This window comes from Rutilus rutilus (assembly GCF_951802725.1).
Source record: "Rutilus rutilus genome assembly, chromosome: 15".
Taxonomy (NCBI): domain Eukaryota; kingdom Metazoa; phylum Chordata; class Actinopteri; order Cypriniformes; family Leuciscidae; genus Rutilus; species Rutilus rutilus.
Window position 1 is genome coordinate 38,048,310 of NC_140220.1, and position 15,000 is coordinate 38,063,309.

At 38.1% G+C, this 15,000-nt stretch overlaps 3 protein-coding genes across 4 annotated transcripts in view; 2 read left to right on the forward strand and 1 right to left on the reverse strand.

Annotated features, from left to right (window-relative positions):
* Positions 1-2,847, forward strand: part of LOC311305536 (stonustoxin subunit beta-like) — a gene marked incomplete at its 3' end in the record, with an annotated part of 2,854 nt that extends 7 nt beyond the window's left edge. The window contains exons 1-3 of the mRNA XM_084433308.1: positions 1-122; positions 203-725; positions 2,844-2,847. The exon at positions 1-122 is cut by the window's left edge and continues 7 nt beyond it. Coding sequence (XP_084289434.1) covers positions 59-122; positions 203-725; positions 2,844-2,847 — 591 coding nt within the window. The 5' untranslated portion in view covers positions 1-58. The remainder of the gene's footprint in view (positions 123-202; positions 726-2,843) is intronic.
* LOC311304780 (uncharacterized protein) overlaps positions 1-15,000 on the reverse strand; it is a gene marked incomplete at its 5' end in the record, with an annotated part of 578,336 nt that overhangs the window by 230,410 nt on the left and 332,926 nt on the right. The gene's annotated exons all lie outside the window — the stretch shown is intronic.
* bub1 (BUB1 mitotic checkpoint serine/threonine kinase) overlaps positions 10,206-15,000 on the forward strand; it is a 29,549-nt gene continuing 24,754 nt past the window's right edge. Inside the window, exons 1-7 of one of the 2 annotated variants that reach the window (XM_084432144.1) lie at positions 10,206-10,403; positions 11,754-11,813; positions 11,888-12,029; positions 12,107-12,303; positions 13,924-13,964; positions 14,102-14,184; positions 14,978-15,000. The exon at positions 14,978-15,000 is cut by the window's right edge and continues 15 nt beyond it. In XM_084432144.1, coding sequence (XP_084288270.1) covers positions 10,381-10,403; positions 11,754-11,813; positions 11,888-12,029; positions 12,107-12,303; positions 13,924-13,964; positions 14,102-14,184; positions 14,978-15,000 — 569 coding nt within the window. In that variant the 5' untranslated portion in view covers positions 10,206-10,380. The remainder of the gene's footprint in view (positions 10,404-11,753; positions 11,814-11,887; positions 12,030-12,106; positions 12,304-13,923; positions 13,965-14,101; positions 14,185-14,977) is intronic. The other variant, XM_084432145.1, reaches the window with a different exon arrangement.

Below are 15,000 nucleotides of genomic sequence, written 5' to 3' on the forward strand. Positions count from 1 at the left end.
GTGTGTGTGTGTGTGTGTGTTTCTTTCTTGTGTTTCTTTTAGAAATTGAATATGAATCATGTTTGTGTTTTATAGTGTGGATCATTGTGGAGAGTTCAGAATGACAGCAGGATTACACAAATGTAGGTCTACACACACAATCATTCAGTGATTTATTGTTGATTTGTCTCATTTAGTGAAATGTTTCTCTTCTTGTGTTCAGATGCCTGTGATCTCACACTGGATCCAAACACAGCACACACTCGTCTCATTCTGTCTGAGGAGAACAGGACAGTGAAGTGTGTGTCTGAGGATCAGCCGTATCCTGATCATCCAGAGAGATTTGATGATGTTCTTCAGGTTGTGTGTGGAGAGAGTCTGACTGGACGCTGTTACTGGGAGGCTGAATGGAGTGGAGATAAAGCTGAAATATCAGTGACATATAAAGGAATCAGCAGGAAAGGATGGAGTAAAGACTGTGAGTTTGGATACAATGATAAATCCTGGAGTCTGTGGTGCTCTGATAACAGATTCACTGTCCGTCACAGTAATAAAGTCACTGATATTCGTGTCGTCTCTTCATCCTGTAAGAGAGCAGGAGTGTATGTGGACGTGTCGGCCGGCACTCTGTCCTTCTACAGCGTCTCTGACACACACACACTCACACACTTACACACATTCAACACCACCTTCACTGAACCACTCTATGCTGGATTTAGACTTGATGATGATTCCTCAGTGTCTCTGTCAGTAAACACACACACACACACACACATATACAGGGCCGTTTCTAGGCATAGGCAAACTAGGCGGTCAGCTGGGGGGCGCCAGTGAGAGCCCCCACCACACCAAGACATTTTTTTCTCGCCCAAGCGAGTGGAAGAAAAATCCTTCTTTTTTACATTTCCGATAATGGAGCGTATATTTGCTCTAAGTGCCTGTCTTTTCAAAAATACACCCACCACTAAATATCTACAGTGGCATAGGTCGTAAGGCGTGAGGTGCTTGAAAGTAGCTTTGGGTGCGTTCGACCCGAGTTCGAATCCGCCTTTCGCCGAACTCGCTCTTCTCCCTTTTCATGAGATATAAAATTTATAGCCTAACATAAAGGTCTCTAGCATTATATTTTGTCAATGAACTAAAATCGAAATCGTGATATGGCTTTGCGCCTTTATAAAACAGCACAAGAGTTTAATTAAGTAGCCTATATAGGCATTCTGTTTGTGCTGCGTGATTTAAAGAAAAGTGCGCACTTTGCTCATGCGATCAGCATGGTGATCTGGTGTTTTTCTCCAAAATAAAAGCTCAAGGGTTTATTTCTTGCAAAGTTGCAAGTGAAGAAATTAGGACAAAAGTATTGTAATTTCCCTATACTATGAGTGTAATGTAAAATATACTTTTGAAATATTCTTTTAAAATATAATTTTACAGTACATATTATTTGCTATATGGATTTTACGTCATAGGAATACTTATATAAATCATAAACACCAGTCAAGTCAAGTCAAGTCATTTTCATTTATATAGCGCTTTTAACAATGTAGATTGTCTCAAAGCAGCTTTACAGAGATAAATGTATAATTTAACGTAAGATTGTTTTGGCTTTATAGCGGTTCTTTAATAAAGTTATTTTCCAGCTAAAGTTAGTTTTGATTGATTCGCTTCCGTCGCAACGATCATTTGTTTTTAAATTAGGGCCGCCAAGACGACACCATTCTCTCTACACAGACTTTAAACGCAAACCTGTGAGAAACGCTGATGGCGTTCAGATGCGCATTAAGAACGGGTTCTATAGTTATGTGCGTTTGAATATATGTGTGCAGGTTTGGAATTCCCTACAAACCAAGCCTAAACAAATTACTGGTGTTTCCTTATAGTTTTGATTCAGAATTTTATTTTATTTTATCAATTCGGGGTAGATACGCAAATTGAGTTTTCCCGACGACGCTTTATCTGTAGAGTGGGAAAGGGATCCTCCATAGGGAGAGACTAGCTGGCACTAGTTGGCACTTCAGCACTGCGTTGACACCGGGTCCAGGCGAAGGTCCTTCATCAGATCTGGAAACGGCCTGGATCCGGCAGGCTGCGGGAAAACCTTGGGATAAACAAAGACACTAAAATTAGCCAGTGATAATGTAATGTAGACTGAGACTCTATATCATAACTAATAATATGTTTGAGCCCTCTTTAGTGTCCAGGTACAAGTCAATGGTTTTTCTTTGTTCAGTGTGCACAGTTCATGGGTTGAAGCTCTTAATTTTTAAGGTTCAATAGGAATCTTGCCTAGGGTGCCAAAAAGGCTAGAAACGGCCCTGCACACACACACACACACACACACACACACACACACACACACACACACACACACACACACACACACACACACTTGTAAATCCTCTTTCTAAGGTCCACATGCACACAGTCATCAAATCTCACATAATTGCAGTTTCATTCATTTCTTTTTAATTAATGTTTTTCAACTCATGCTGTAAAATAGTTGATGCATCTGCAATTTTATTAATACATTTATGTTCTTCATATTTTCTGGCCTTGGTTTTTATATCATTTGCAACAATTATGGGATAAATATAATAAGATGTTTTAAGTTTATGTCTGCCTTTTATTCAAAAGTTAGTATAGCCTACGTGTTGGACTGAATTCTGCATCTTCTTTCATGCGCGTCTCCGGCTGGATCTGAGCAGAACTGGCCCGCGTGTGCTCTGCTGTCTTCTTACACAGAACATTAAAAGTTTGCCTGAATAGTCTGATTACGAGAGATGCGATAAAAGCCTAATTTCTTAGCAGAAAGGTTGGGAACATTTGTTCGTACAATGTGGATGACATCTGTCTTGTGTTTGGTGCAGATGAAGCGAGTCGAACAGCGTCAAAACAACAACTTATGGTTTAATCCGGGGAGGTTATTGTATGAGTGGGCATTTCACTGGCATTGCTGGGTCAGTTTGTATATCTATGCAAATATTCATATTTATTTGTACAGCGCTATTCAAAATACATATAGTGTCAGAGCAGCTTTACAGAACATGCATGTATATTATTACAATGCTAAGTGTTCGCTAGTAAACTAGTAAACTCATCTCATAGGCTTCTCCTCCCCATTACTGCATCCTTTCCTAAACACTGCCATGAAGTTGGTTTGACGTTGGACGTTCGATATTCGCATATTTAGGGACCGTCTCAAAATTACATGCGACATTGGTATAAACGTTTCTAACTTCAATAGCATTTGAAGACAATGACTTACAGTCATAAAACCAACTGTACACTGTTCACCCAGGTGTCAGGTATGATGCACACCTTTTAGATTTTTGATATTTATGACAATAAACTGTTAAATCATATGCAAATATTGCTATGTATTTCACTACTGTATGGGGTCATACACAAAATATGACAATATTTAAAGTGCAATTAAAAAATGATGATACAAAATATCTTTATATATCAAACATTTTTATTTGTATTCATTTTATTTCCGTCGGCAGCCAACAAGACTCTTTCTTGGCCTTTGACTCTTTTTTGGTACTTGTAGGGAACTGTACAAATACCAGTGACCAATCCACAACTATTTGCATAGGCAGCACTTCCACTCAACCTTCTGAACTCTCTTGAACTCCTTTGGTGACATAGAAAGGTATGCCACATGGAACCACCTCTTGCAGCGGTGACATTCAATCTGTTAAAAGATAATAATAACCTTATAATAATGCTCAGTAATCAATTACTTCATCACTCAATTCCAATTAAATTTTCTAATGTTCCTAATGTTCCTAATCTAAAGTGAGAATAATTTACTCATTACCACATTTTTTTTTTTACTATGAGCTGATTAAACAATAATAATTGTGTTACAGTGACAATGAATCAAAAACTTAATATTTTGTATATAGCTTATTAAATATTAACAATGTAGAGACTACAATGTATAAACTATGAATTGACTATAAATAATAAATAAATAAATAAATAAATAACAAAAATTGTTGTTAATATGTATGTACTTTATTACTGTATACTTATTATAAAGTGTTACCAAATTGTATAATCAGTGCTACATTACCCACCCAAAATGTTTCAGCACCACCACTGGGGGGTTTAGAGGCAGCACATCATGAGCAACAATGTCCCCTCTTGAATACTGAAAACAAAGAGTTATATGTTAGCTGTGTTGACAAATGGTGCATACTGTAAATAGCATAACATACATTACCATATGTTTACTACTTAATTTTTACAGATCTTGTATTCCTCATGTAAAAAAAGAATAGTATGGTGTTGCAAAGTGTGTGGTTTAATGTGATAAGAAAAAATCTACACTTTATGACAGGCGTTTTTGTACAAGAAATAAAAAACCTGAGCCTTTCAGAAGTTCCTCTGCCATCGTCAGTCGCATATGTTTCATTTGCTCCCTGGCTGAGTGTATTGCAAAATGGCAAGGGATACTTGGGAAAGCACCGACAACTTCTTTTGCCATCTACATAATTCAAGATAAGTTAAGGGTTTTTTTTTTTTTTTTTCAGGGGAGATTGTTTCACCACATCAGCAACACATACAAAAAAAATACATACAAGTCCATAAATCATATTCAGTAGACTATTTGGATCATCTTCATGTCTTCATACAGTGACTAAATTACTAAATGTAAAAATCAACATTTTGCACCACAAATGTAACCAAAACTGTTAGTTTATTATAAGAATTTGTTTTCACAGTTTATTGAGGAAAACCAACCTGCATTACAAACACTCCACAGCTGTACCCGTCTCGTTGTTTGGAATGGCTAATTAGTCCTCCATTCCATTTTATGTCCACCCAGTCATTTTTATTGAGACAGATTCGTCTCATCTTGAAGAACTCTCTAATGTAAATAAAGACAATCATTAACACATACACACAAATGTAAACAATCTTTGTGTTTGTTACCACTTTGTCGAGTCTAAACCACAGTTCGTCCCCTTGGAATTATAAGGTTCTATCTGACATTTTTGTCAAAATTGAGTTATTCACATATTCTTATTCTGTGACAACTTATTTACATTATGTGATGTTTTTTTAAGTTGTGCACATTTTGGGACATTTTATTGAAAAAACAAAAAGGTTCTATCTACAAAGTCGAACTCTAACTTGGCTCTATAAGGTTCTATCTGCGTGAGCCAATCAGCACTTCGAATGGACAGAAGAGGACCTATCAAAAAAATGAGTCATAGAGAGTATAATCTGTGTTTTAAAAAATGAGTCACAGAGAGTATTATAGTTCTGTGTTTTAAAAAATGAGTTTTTGAGACCTTGAAAAAATGAAAAAATTTGACCTTTTTTGTGATTATATAGTCAGTGAATCATTTTTCAATGATTATTAAACTTTATGAATTAATTTGCTGATGCATGTCTGTTTTCTTGCAGTTTTTAAAGTCTTAAAATGTCTTAATTTTTACAATATTAAGCCTTAAAGGTGAAATAGTCAACAATTTAATTGATGGGGTCTTAATTACAACAATAAACGTTAGCATGTTATTTCAGCCATACTGATGTCTAGAGAGAAAGCCATTTTACCTGGCCCACTTTAGGTGGAATAAAGTCCTAGTCAGATGTATTATTACAGTAGCTGCTTTTTGTCTAAACAAAAGAAAGATTAAAGTAACAATTTCTGCAATAATGTGTTTAATGGTTTGGCAGATAGAACCTTATAATTCTAAGCGAAAAGTGTTTTTTTTAGAATTAGAAGGTTCTATCTGCATTTGACCCATTCCAAAAATCCCCATTTACAAATTTGAGAGGATTTTGATATTGTATATTTAGAATACATTTAGGGTCCCTGTTATTTTCATGTTTGAAAGAAACTTGTTCCCCATATACATTTTCCTATATGTAATGCAAAAACTTTGAAGCTCAATATCTCAAAACTGCTCAGAACGCAGATAGAACCTTATAATTCCAAGGGGACGAGTTGTCAAACTCAGTTCCTGGAGGGCCACAGCCCTACAGAGTTTAGTTCCAACCCTGCTTCAACACACACACACACAGTTTTCAAATAAGCCTGAAGGACTTGATTAGCTGATCAGGTGTGTTTAATTGGGGTTGAAGCTAAACTCTAAGGATGTGCCCCTCCAGGAACTGAGTTTGACATCCCTCGTCTAAATGTAGAGAAAGGTGCCAAATCAGTGACAAATCAGTTTATGTTGTTCTATAGTGAGGGGATGTGTCCTGGATCATAGAGTATTTTCCTGATCAAATCCCCACTCTTCTACCCTATATTGTTTTTTCAATTCTCCATTATCACTACCCCAAAAAAACAACAACAAAAAATACACTTTTTCTTTTTTTTTTTTTTTTATGTTATTTTGATGTCCTGCACCTGAGCCCAATCTGGGTGTTTGGGCTGTGCATACCAGTTTTGTATTTTTCGTGTATAACAAGCAAAAATCTAACCGAAATTTACTGGCTGCATGAATGGACTTTGCTTGTTCATCATGTCCCTTTGGGTCTATGACAAACACCTGGCTGGATGCTGCGTGGAGATACTGTGCAAGATAAAAAAAAAGATTAAACTAAATAATTAACAGATAATAGATAACTAAATAGTTAACTAAATTTCATACATGAAACTATGAAACTAAACTTTATTCATTCATTCATTCATTCAACTAATCCAGACTCTTGTGTGTGGTGTAGACACAGCCTTTGTTTGTTTATATTTGAATTATGATGGCTGGTGAAGGGTTAAAATTTAAGAATATGTTTTCAGATATGCTTCCTTTCATAACATCACAGTGAAGAATACTGATTTTAGCTTTTAAGGTTAGGTTATAATGGTATCAACAGCTCCTACCAGCCCTGTTTTCTCTATTGTGTTTTAAATGTGTCTTTAATGGCTCTAGCCAGTAGCTCCAAGACACTTTGTCTTAAATGGCTCTGGGATGGCCCGTGGAACCAGAGTTGCCAGTATCAGCATTTGAATAGGTATGCTGATTAAATTGATACTGGTAAACACGCTGGGGTCTGGGGCAGGTTACCTTAACCTGTATACTCATTTACATGCTTTGTTTGAATTTGTCTCCACCCCCAAAAGTCCCTCCTCCTAAAATGCCTATAAGATAACATGTAAAGTTATGTTAGATCAGATCATGTTGGAAGTTTCTACAGCCGCGTACGGAGGAGTTCTCAATAAAGAATAACTTCTGTTGAACGTGATCCCGACTGTCTCCTGATCTCTGCTTTGAAGAAAGAAAAACTTTACAACACTGGTATTTGGCTCATGTGAATTCATCTGAATTATGAACATCCTCTCTATAGAATAGAGTAACTATGTCTAATCATAATGTATTAAAAAAGGAACATAAAATGTATTCACCAAAAACATCCAATGATTCTCGTCGACATTCAGGAAACTTATAATTCCCTCGTAGTCATAAAAGTCCACCTGAAATTTCATTGATACATTTCATTGTTTTATAACTGTCTTAATTTTTTAATTATTAAAGAAAATAAAAGATAAAGATTGTTTACCTTTGAGAGAATGTTCCTCCGTACTTTCTCTCTTTCGTCATTAATTATTACATTTGCTGTGTAGTGATCTAGTACATACATTCTATGTCCCTGGTCACTGTTATTCACTAACACATGCAAATAGCATTGGATTGTCTAAGATCAAAAGAGAAATAAATAAAGGATAGTTGCTTCATTCAGTGATTAATTGATATTGATAACATTGTCATCTTTAAATTTCTATATCCTGTTCACAGATTATTTTTCAGTTGCAAAGCATTTCCCAAAGATATTAATTTTTTTTTCTTACCTCCCCCATCAGCCATTTGTGTGGCTGGAGTGTTTTCATTTCTGAATGATGGAGGATGTAAGACCTTTTTTTGTCGTTTGACTGTATGATGGCAACAACTATCTCACATGCTTTCTTAGACCACAGAGCTCTGACCTGAAATGGAATATTTGTATATAAAAACACTGAGTTACTGTAGTGTAAGCAAGTTTTATTTTCAAATTAAAAATTAAAGATCCACACTTGCTTGTGTCTTTTTAATAAATTACAAACGAGTATGAACACATTTTTCGTTCTTAATTTATTTCTAAATTTCGATCTTTAATTGCAATTTAGAAAAATTACAGTTGCACAAAAATGTTTCACTGATCTTTTCATCTGATGATAGATCAATGTTTTAAGTTACAGTTTTTCTCAGTCGCTTTGGTGCATTTCTCACATCACTATTTACATTTGCACAACAGTTAGTTCAACCTCCACAACATTTAGTCATTTGTGCTCATCATAGTAGCAGTTTCTCATTCCTTCCAACAAACTGCAAATGCTTTTGGGCATGCATCAATTGGTTTCATACAACTCTCTGCTGTTTTATAACATTATCATTTGCTTATGTCATGTCAGTCCAAATGAACTATACTTGTGAATGCTGAATAGTCATTCCATATAAAACTAATAGTCCTCATTTCATTGCTTGAGTCATTACATACAAAAATGTTGAACTAGTTGTCAAAATCTGTCAAGCAAATTTTACACATTTTTAAAAATCTTTTTTTTTTCTTTCTGAAAATGTCTCCTAAATTGAACAATTTCTCTCAGGTGAATCTCAGCTCGTCTGGATGTGCATGAATGATTACAGTACTATGTATGTTGTATGTTCAGTTCCAATATGTACTGCAATATTGTTTACAGTTGTGCACAGCTCTACCCAAAGGTTATAGTTATAATGGCCTCATGACAGCCAATGTCAAAACCAACCACCTGACAGTTTAATGAAATGTTAACCCGTAAAGCTAAGTGGTTTCTTAAGTTTGATAATTAATCTGCAATGTCATATTTATGACAATTTATATTGTCTTGGTGTGTCAAGTTGTCATGACAAACACACTGACAGGTTATGATGTATTGGTTTATGTCAAGTTGTCATAACAAAGACATCTCAAACAATGTCATATTTGCATTAAAAATGTCATAATTGAGCGAATAACACTTAATGACAGTTGTCATAAACATGCAAAAGACCTCCTTCATATTTATGACATCTGCCATGATTATGAAGCTGTCATGTCAGTCTTATGCACACCCCTTCAAGTAAAGTGTTACCGTTTATTGTCATTTATATCAAAAATCTAAAAGGTGTGCATCATACATGAGACCTAGATGAACAATGTACAGTTGGTTTTTTGACTGTAAGTCGTTGTCTTCAAATGATATTGAGCTTTAAATATTGTCATATTTTGTGTATGACCCCATACAGTAGTGAAATACATAGCAATATTTGCATATGATTTAGCAGTTTATTGTCATAAATATCAAAAATCTAAAAGGTGTGCATCATACCTGACACCTGGGTGAACAGTGTACAGTTGGTTTTATGACTGTAAGTCATTGTCTTCAAATGCTATTGAAGTTAGAAACGTTTATACCAATGTCGCATGTAATTTTGAGACGGTCCCTAAATATGCGAATATCGAACGTCGAACGTCAAACCAGAGAATGTCTAATAGGAAGACGGGCTCTGGTCAAACCAACTTTATGCCAGTTTCCTTAACCCTCAACTTCTGTTGGTCAAATCTGTTTTGCTGAGTCGAAAGCTAAAAACTATTTATTACATAATTTTTTATTTCTCCTTCCCTTTCTTTTGTGCTGTTGTCTCCTTTATTGTTGTTGTGGTTGGTATTATATTATGCTTATTCTTTTGTATGTTCCCGTTCTCTGCAGTAAAATAAAGATCATGTTGGACATTATCATCACATGCATAATCCATCCTTCATCCCCTATATTAGGATAATAAAAGCCCTGATTCATTGATCAGCTTTAACTCATGTCTTCATGTATGTGTGCAATACTGGCCTCATATGAGGTGATAAATTCATCAGAAGTGCTTCTGTAAACTCTATGCTGTAAACTGTGAAACTGTGAGGGAAAGTAATGCAGCTACTGTAAGTAACGCACACAGAGTTATGATAACAGCTCATTTCTTCCACACAAACAGAAGCTGTGAGGTCTGTCGTGCACTTTCATCTGGAACCTGGACATTTCAAAACAGTTTATTTCTGTGCTCCGGAAAGCAAAGCACGCGTTAATATTTTTTTCAGAAGTGGCTTTAACAGGAAACAGGAAACTCATGGATATGTAAGCCCCGCCCACAGAACCGCGGTAAACGTGACGCATTGGGGTGTCGGACTCTGATTGGCTATTGAGCGACATGAAGGCTTATGATTGGCTTAGCGGTAAATTTGAAAACATTTCGTTGTTGCCAAAATGCAGTTAGCAGAGCGGTGCTAGTTAACGGAGTTATTAGCGATTGATATCTTTATTAATATGTTTTAAATGAGTCTCGTTTAGCCGTAAACATCTTCCCTCGGACTTTTTGTGTTCAACAAGAAGAAACGATGGACATTAATTCTTATTTCCAGTAAGTAGCGTCATGATAATGATTCAGGTTCCCTTCAGTTCGTTTGTTGTTGTTTTTCTCCGTATGATTTCTTCCAGTATCATGATGTTTGTTCTATATATGACACATCTGTGTGTCTCCCGTCTCTGTGCTTGGCGTGTTTCTAACACATTTTGCACTCGTGCTAAGCTAAGAGCTAAGTTAAGCTAACTCATGACAGCCTTTGAATCCGTGGCTGATTCTCATAGTGTTCAACTGTTTACTGTGACGATTAATAACACGAGAATATTAATAACACGAGAGAAGATTAATAACACGAGAGAAGATTAATAACACGAGAGAATATTAATAACACGAGAAAATATTATTAACACGAGAGAAGATTAATAACACGAGAGAAGATTAATAACACGAGAGAATATTAATAACACGAGAGAATGTTAATAACACGAGAAAATATTATTAACACGAGAGATTACAGTAGGCTAGCTCTGGCTTTGTGAAACGTCCTCATCTTGTGTGATCTGTAACTAATGTTTATCAGTTGATGTTCACTGATAAACATTTCTAAACTTCCCCCTAATGGGATTCTTCTAGGCTTTTTTCCCCTTACTCAGGACATATTGAGGATACAGAATCAGTTGAGTTTGCTTCTGTTGCAATTTGTTCAAGGTTGACCCCCATTATGGCTTAAAATGACTGGACTATAATGTTTATCAGTTGATGTTCACTGATCTTCATCATCATCATCATCGGTGTGATTGTCACTAATGTGTGTGTGTTGATGTTCACTGATCTTCTTCATCATCATCATCGGTGTGATTGTCACTAATGTGTGTGTGTGTTGATGTTCACGTGTGTGTGTTGATGTTCACTGATCTTCATCTTCATCATCGGTGTGATTGTCACTAATGTGTGTGTTGATGTTCACTGATCTTCTTCATCATCATCATCATCGGTGTGATTGTCATTAATGTGTGTGTGTTGACGTTCACTGCTCTTCATCTTCATCATCATCGGTGTGATTGTCACTAATGTGTGTGTTGATGTTCTCTGATCTTCATCATCATCATCATTGGTGTGATTGTCAGTAATGTGTGTGTGTGTTGATGTTCACTGATCTTCTTCATCATCATCATCGGTGTGATTGTCATTAATGTGTGTGTCGACGTTCACTGCTCTTCTTCATCATCATCATCGGTGTGATTGTCACTAATGTTTATCAGTTGATGTTCACTGATCTTCATCATCATCGGTGTGATTGTCACTAATGTGTGTGTGTTGATGTTCACTGATCTTCTTCATCATCATCATTGGTGTGATTGTCAGTAATGTGTGTGTGTTGATGTTCACTGATCTTCATCACCGCAGGGCCTTTGAGCTGAGCGTGCGCAGTTATGCTGGCGATGACCCGTTAGACCCCTGGGATAAGTAAGAACATCTTTAATGTGTTTACTATAGTAATGATGAAGTGATCTGTCCGTCACTCACGGCTGGTTCGGCAGGTTCGTGCAGTTCCTGGAGAGCAAGCTGTCGCTGGAGGAGAGGAAGGGTCTGTCTGTGGTGCTGGAGCGCATCGTTCACACCTTCCTCCAGGACGAGCGATACCACAACGACCCGCGCTACGTCTCACACTGCGTCAGATGTGTAGGTCCAGTCTCGCTCTCTCTCAGTCAGACTCCGGATCAGATCTGTGAGATGAACACACACCTCTCTCTGTGCAGGCCAGCTTCTACAGCGACCCGACGGAGGTGTACAGCTATCTCCACGGCCGCGGCGTGGGCACGCAGACGGCGGCGCTGTACCTGGACTGGGCTCATCAGTGTGAGGAGAGAGGGCAGCTGACCCAGGCGGAGCAGGTGTACCAGAGAGCGCTGGAGAGCAAGGCTGAGCCGCAAGACAGTGTGTTGCAGCAGTTCAGGTGAGACACACTCATATTACATTATTATATACAGGTGAGACACTGAGACTCAATCATATTACATTATTATATACAGGTGAGAGACAATCATATTACATTATTATATACAGGAGAGAGACACTGAGACTCAATCATATTACATTATTATATACAGGTGAGAGACTGAGACTCAGACATTCTGCCTGTACTGTAACAAAATTATCTTAATTATCACAATTTAACACTAAATATGTGTGTTCAACACTGAGGAGTGGAGCTGAAGCTTCAAATATGGTTTAAAATCAAAATCCACGTCTCAAGAACATTACTGCGTAGAGGCGGTATACATGCAGACAGGAATAACACTCACAGGAGATTTTACAGTTGGTGTTTTATAGTTCTTCAGATAACCTGCACATAATGTGCTTTACCTGAGAACATCTAAACTAACTGGTTTCATGCTAATCACAAATGTCAATTAGAGTCGCCATGAAATCAAAATCTAGCGCACATCACTCGTCCTGTGGGAATAATGAACACATGCGAGTTAATGCACAGAAAAAATACCTTGTGTTGGGAAACTTTAATCAGAATCTGAAAATGTTAGACCAATATAGGTATAAATCATGTGATCACTTATATCAGTGTTATATATATCATCATATCGTCCAGCACTGAACCTTGTCGTTTTTATTTAAAAAAACATCCAATTATGCAGAATATACGATGATAAATATTGAATTGATGAGTTATCAATACAATAGATAACAATGCCGTATATAGAGATGTGCTTTACCCCTAACCCAGCTGTTTCTGCAGAGGTTCATGTTGTTCTCTTTCAGCCTGTAGAAATACACCTCAGGTTAGAGTTCTCAACGGGCCTGAAAATAACAACCCGACCCGACCCGGCCCGTGGCTTTTAAAGCCCGGACCCGATGTAACCCGACACATCAACATGAATTATCTGCCCGAACCCGGCCCGCGGCCCGACGCCGCGTCGGATTTTTTTTCTCTCATACACGTATTATCATGACCAGCAGATGGGAATTCAAATCAACCTTTAATGTTCACGCCTTTTAACAACACAAACAACTGAAACAATAAACTTTAAATATATAAATAGGCTGTAGTAGCGACGGTGAATTCACCTGAGGCAAGTTTACTTTTCACCAACTCCATCTTCTTCTCCAGGCTAAAGGCGTGCACGCAGCGGCGTCAGGTCTGCCCCCGCCCCTCTCCATGATGCGCTTGCACGCAGCAGCCAGACTTTCTTTACGTTGAACAGCAGCGATGATTAATAAATGTAGTTTTTTTTTCACTGACTGGAAAAGATTAAGCCCGAGGTCCGACCCGACCCGAGTCATTTGATTATATTTTCGACCCGAACCCGCGGGTCCCGTTGAGAACTCTACCTCAGGTTTCTGTCAGATCTAGTCGATCTCACACTTGTGTGCGCTAAAGTTAAACCTGCCCTCTACTCAATACTGATATTTACTTGGAAATACGTCACAGCACTGAAGTCAGCTGCAGCTTCTGGTTCACTGGGACTTTAATCCGACTATATCAAGCTGACAGCTGATGTCATGTGTGCGCGCTCCCACTCGCGCGCTCCCACTCACACACTCCCTGATGTGTTCACAGGCTCTTCCAGTCTCGGAGGAACACTCAGACAGCAGCGTCAGGTGCAGCACTCTTCCTCCTCTTCATCACTCTTCCTCCTTTTCATCACTCTCTGTACTGTGGTCTTCATCACTCTTCCTCCTCTTCTTCACTCTCTGTACTGTGTTCTTCATCACTCCTCTTCCTCTTCTTCACTCAGATCACGTGCGGCAGCCGCTGCAGAACTCACAGCTGGTCAATCAGAACCCCCGGCAGAGAGAAGCCGTTCAGCCGCAGAGCAAGGTACGGTCCATGAGCATCAGAGGAACACTGAGACATGCAGAACCGGTCATGTGCTCGTGTCCTCACCAGCCTGAACACGAGGAGACTCCTGAGGTGTGGGGAAGATGCTAGTTAAATCCAACAACATGATCTCTGAGTCGGATGCCTTCAGAGCACTTCAGATGTGCAGCACGAGTCACATGGGCGTATTTTATGAGGCTTTAGTTTTGCATCCTTTTTTTAAAGCTTTTGAATATAGCGTCCGCAATTCATTACTGATGTCAGTCAAGTGAAATTCACTTTCACACAACAGAATCATAGTGGTTCATATGCGTATCCAGTATTCATATAGACTCATGCTTCAGCTCTTCTGAAGTCACATGATGCTCTGTGTGAGAATCAGACCCATATTCATGTTATTTACTGAATATCTTGTCCTCTAGCTCTCTTTGGCACGATCGTGAGAAAAGCAGTGATGTTCGATTGATTCATGAGTAAACGATTCTTCTGAGTCTTTTTTAATGAATGAGTTGATCCAGCTCTGAGTGATTTGTATTGAACTGGACTGGCTCTTGAGTTGAACTCACTGACTCAGTGATCCAGTTGATCAGTGAACAGAAGACCTTTATAATCAGTGCATAACACATGAAGCACGTCTGACTTCAGACGCCTGGAGTAAAGTGTGTCTGGACTAGACTGCAGTTTCATGGATCAGCACCGGCTTCAGAATGTGTGTACAGTTGTAGAAAGTCTTGCAGGTTTGGACTAACATGAGTGTGAACAAACACAGTGACCTGAACCGTTTGTGTTGCAGGACCCAGAAGCCTCTCCTGCTCC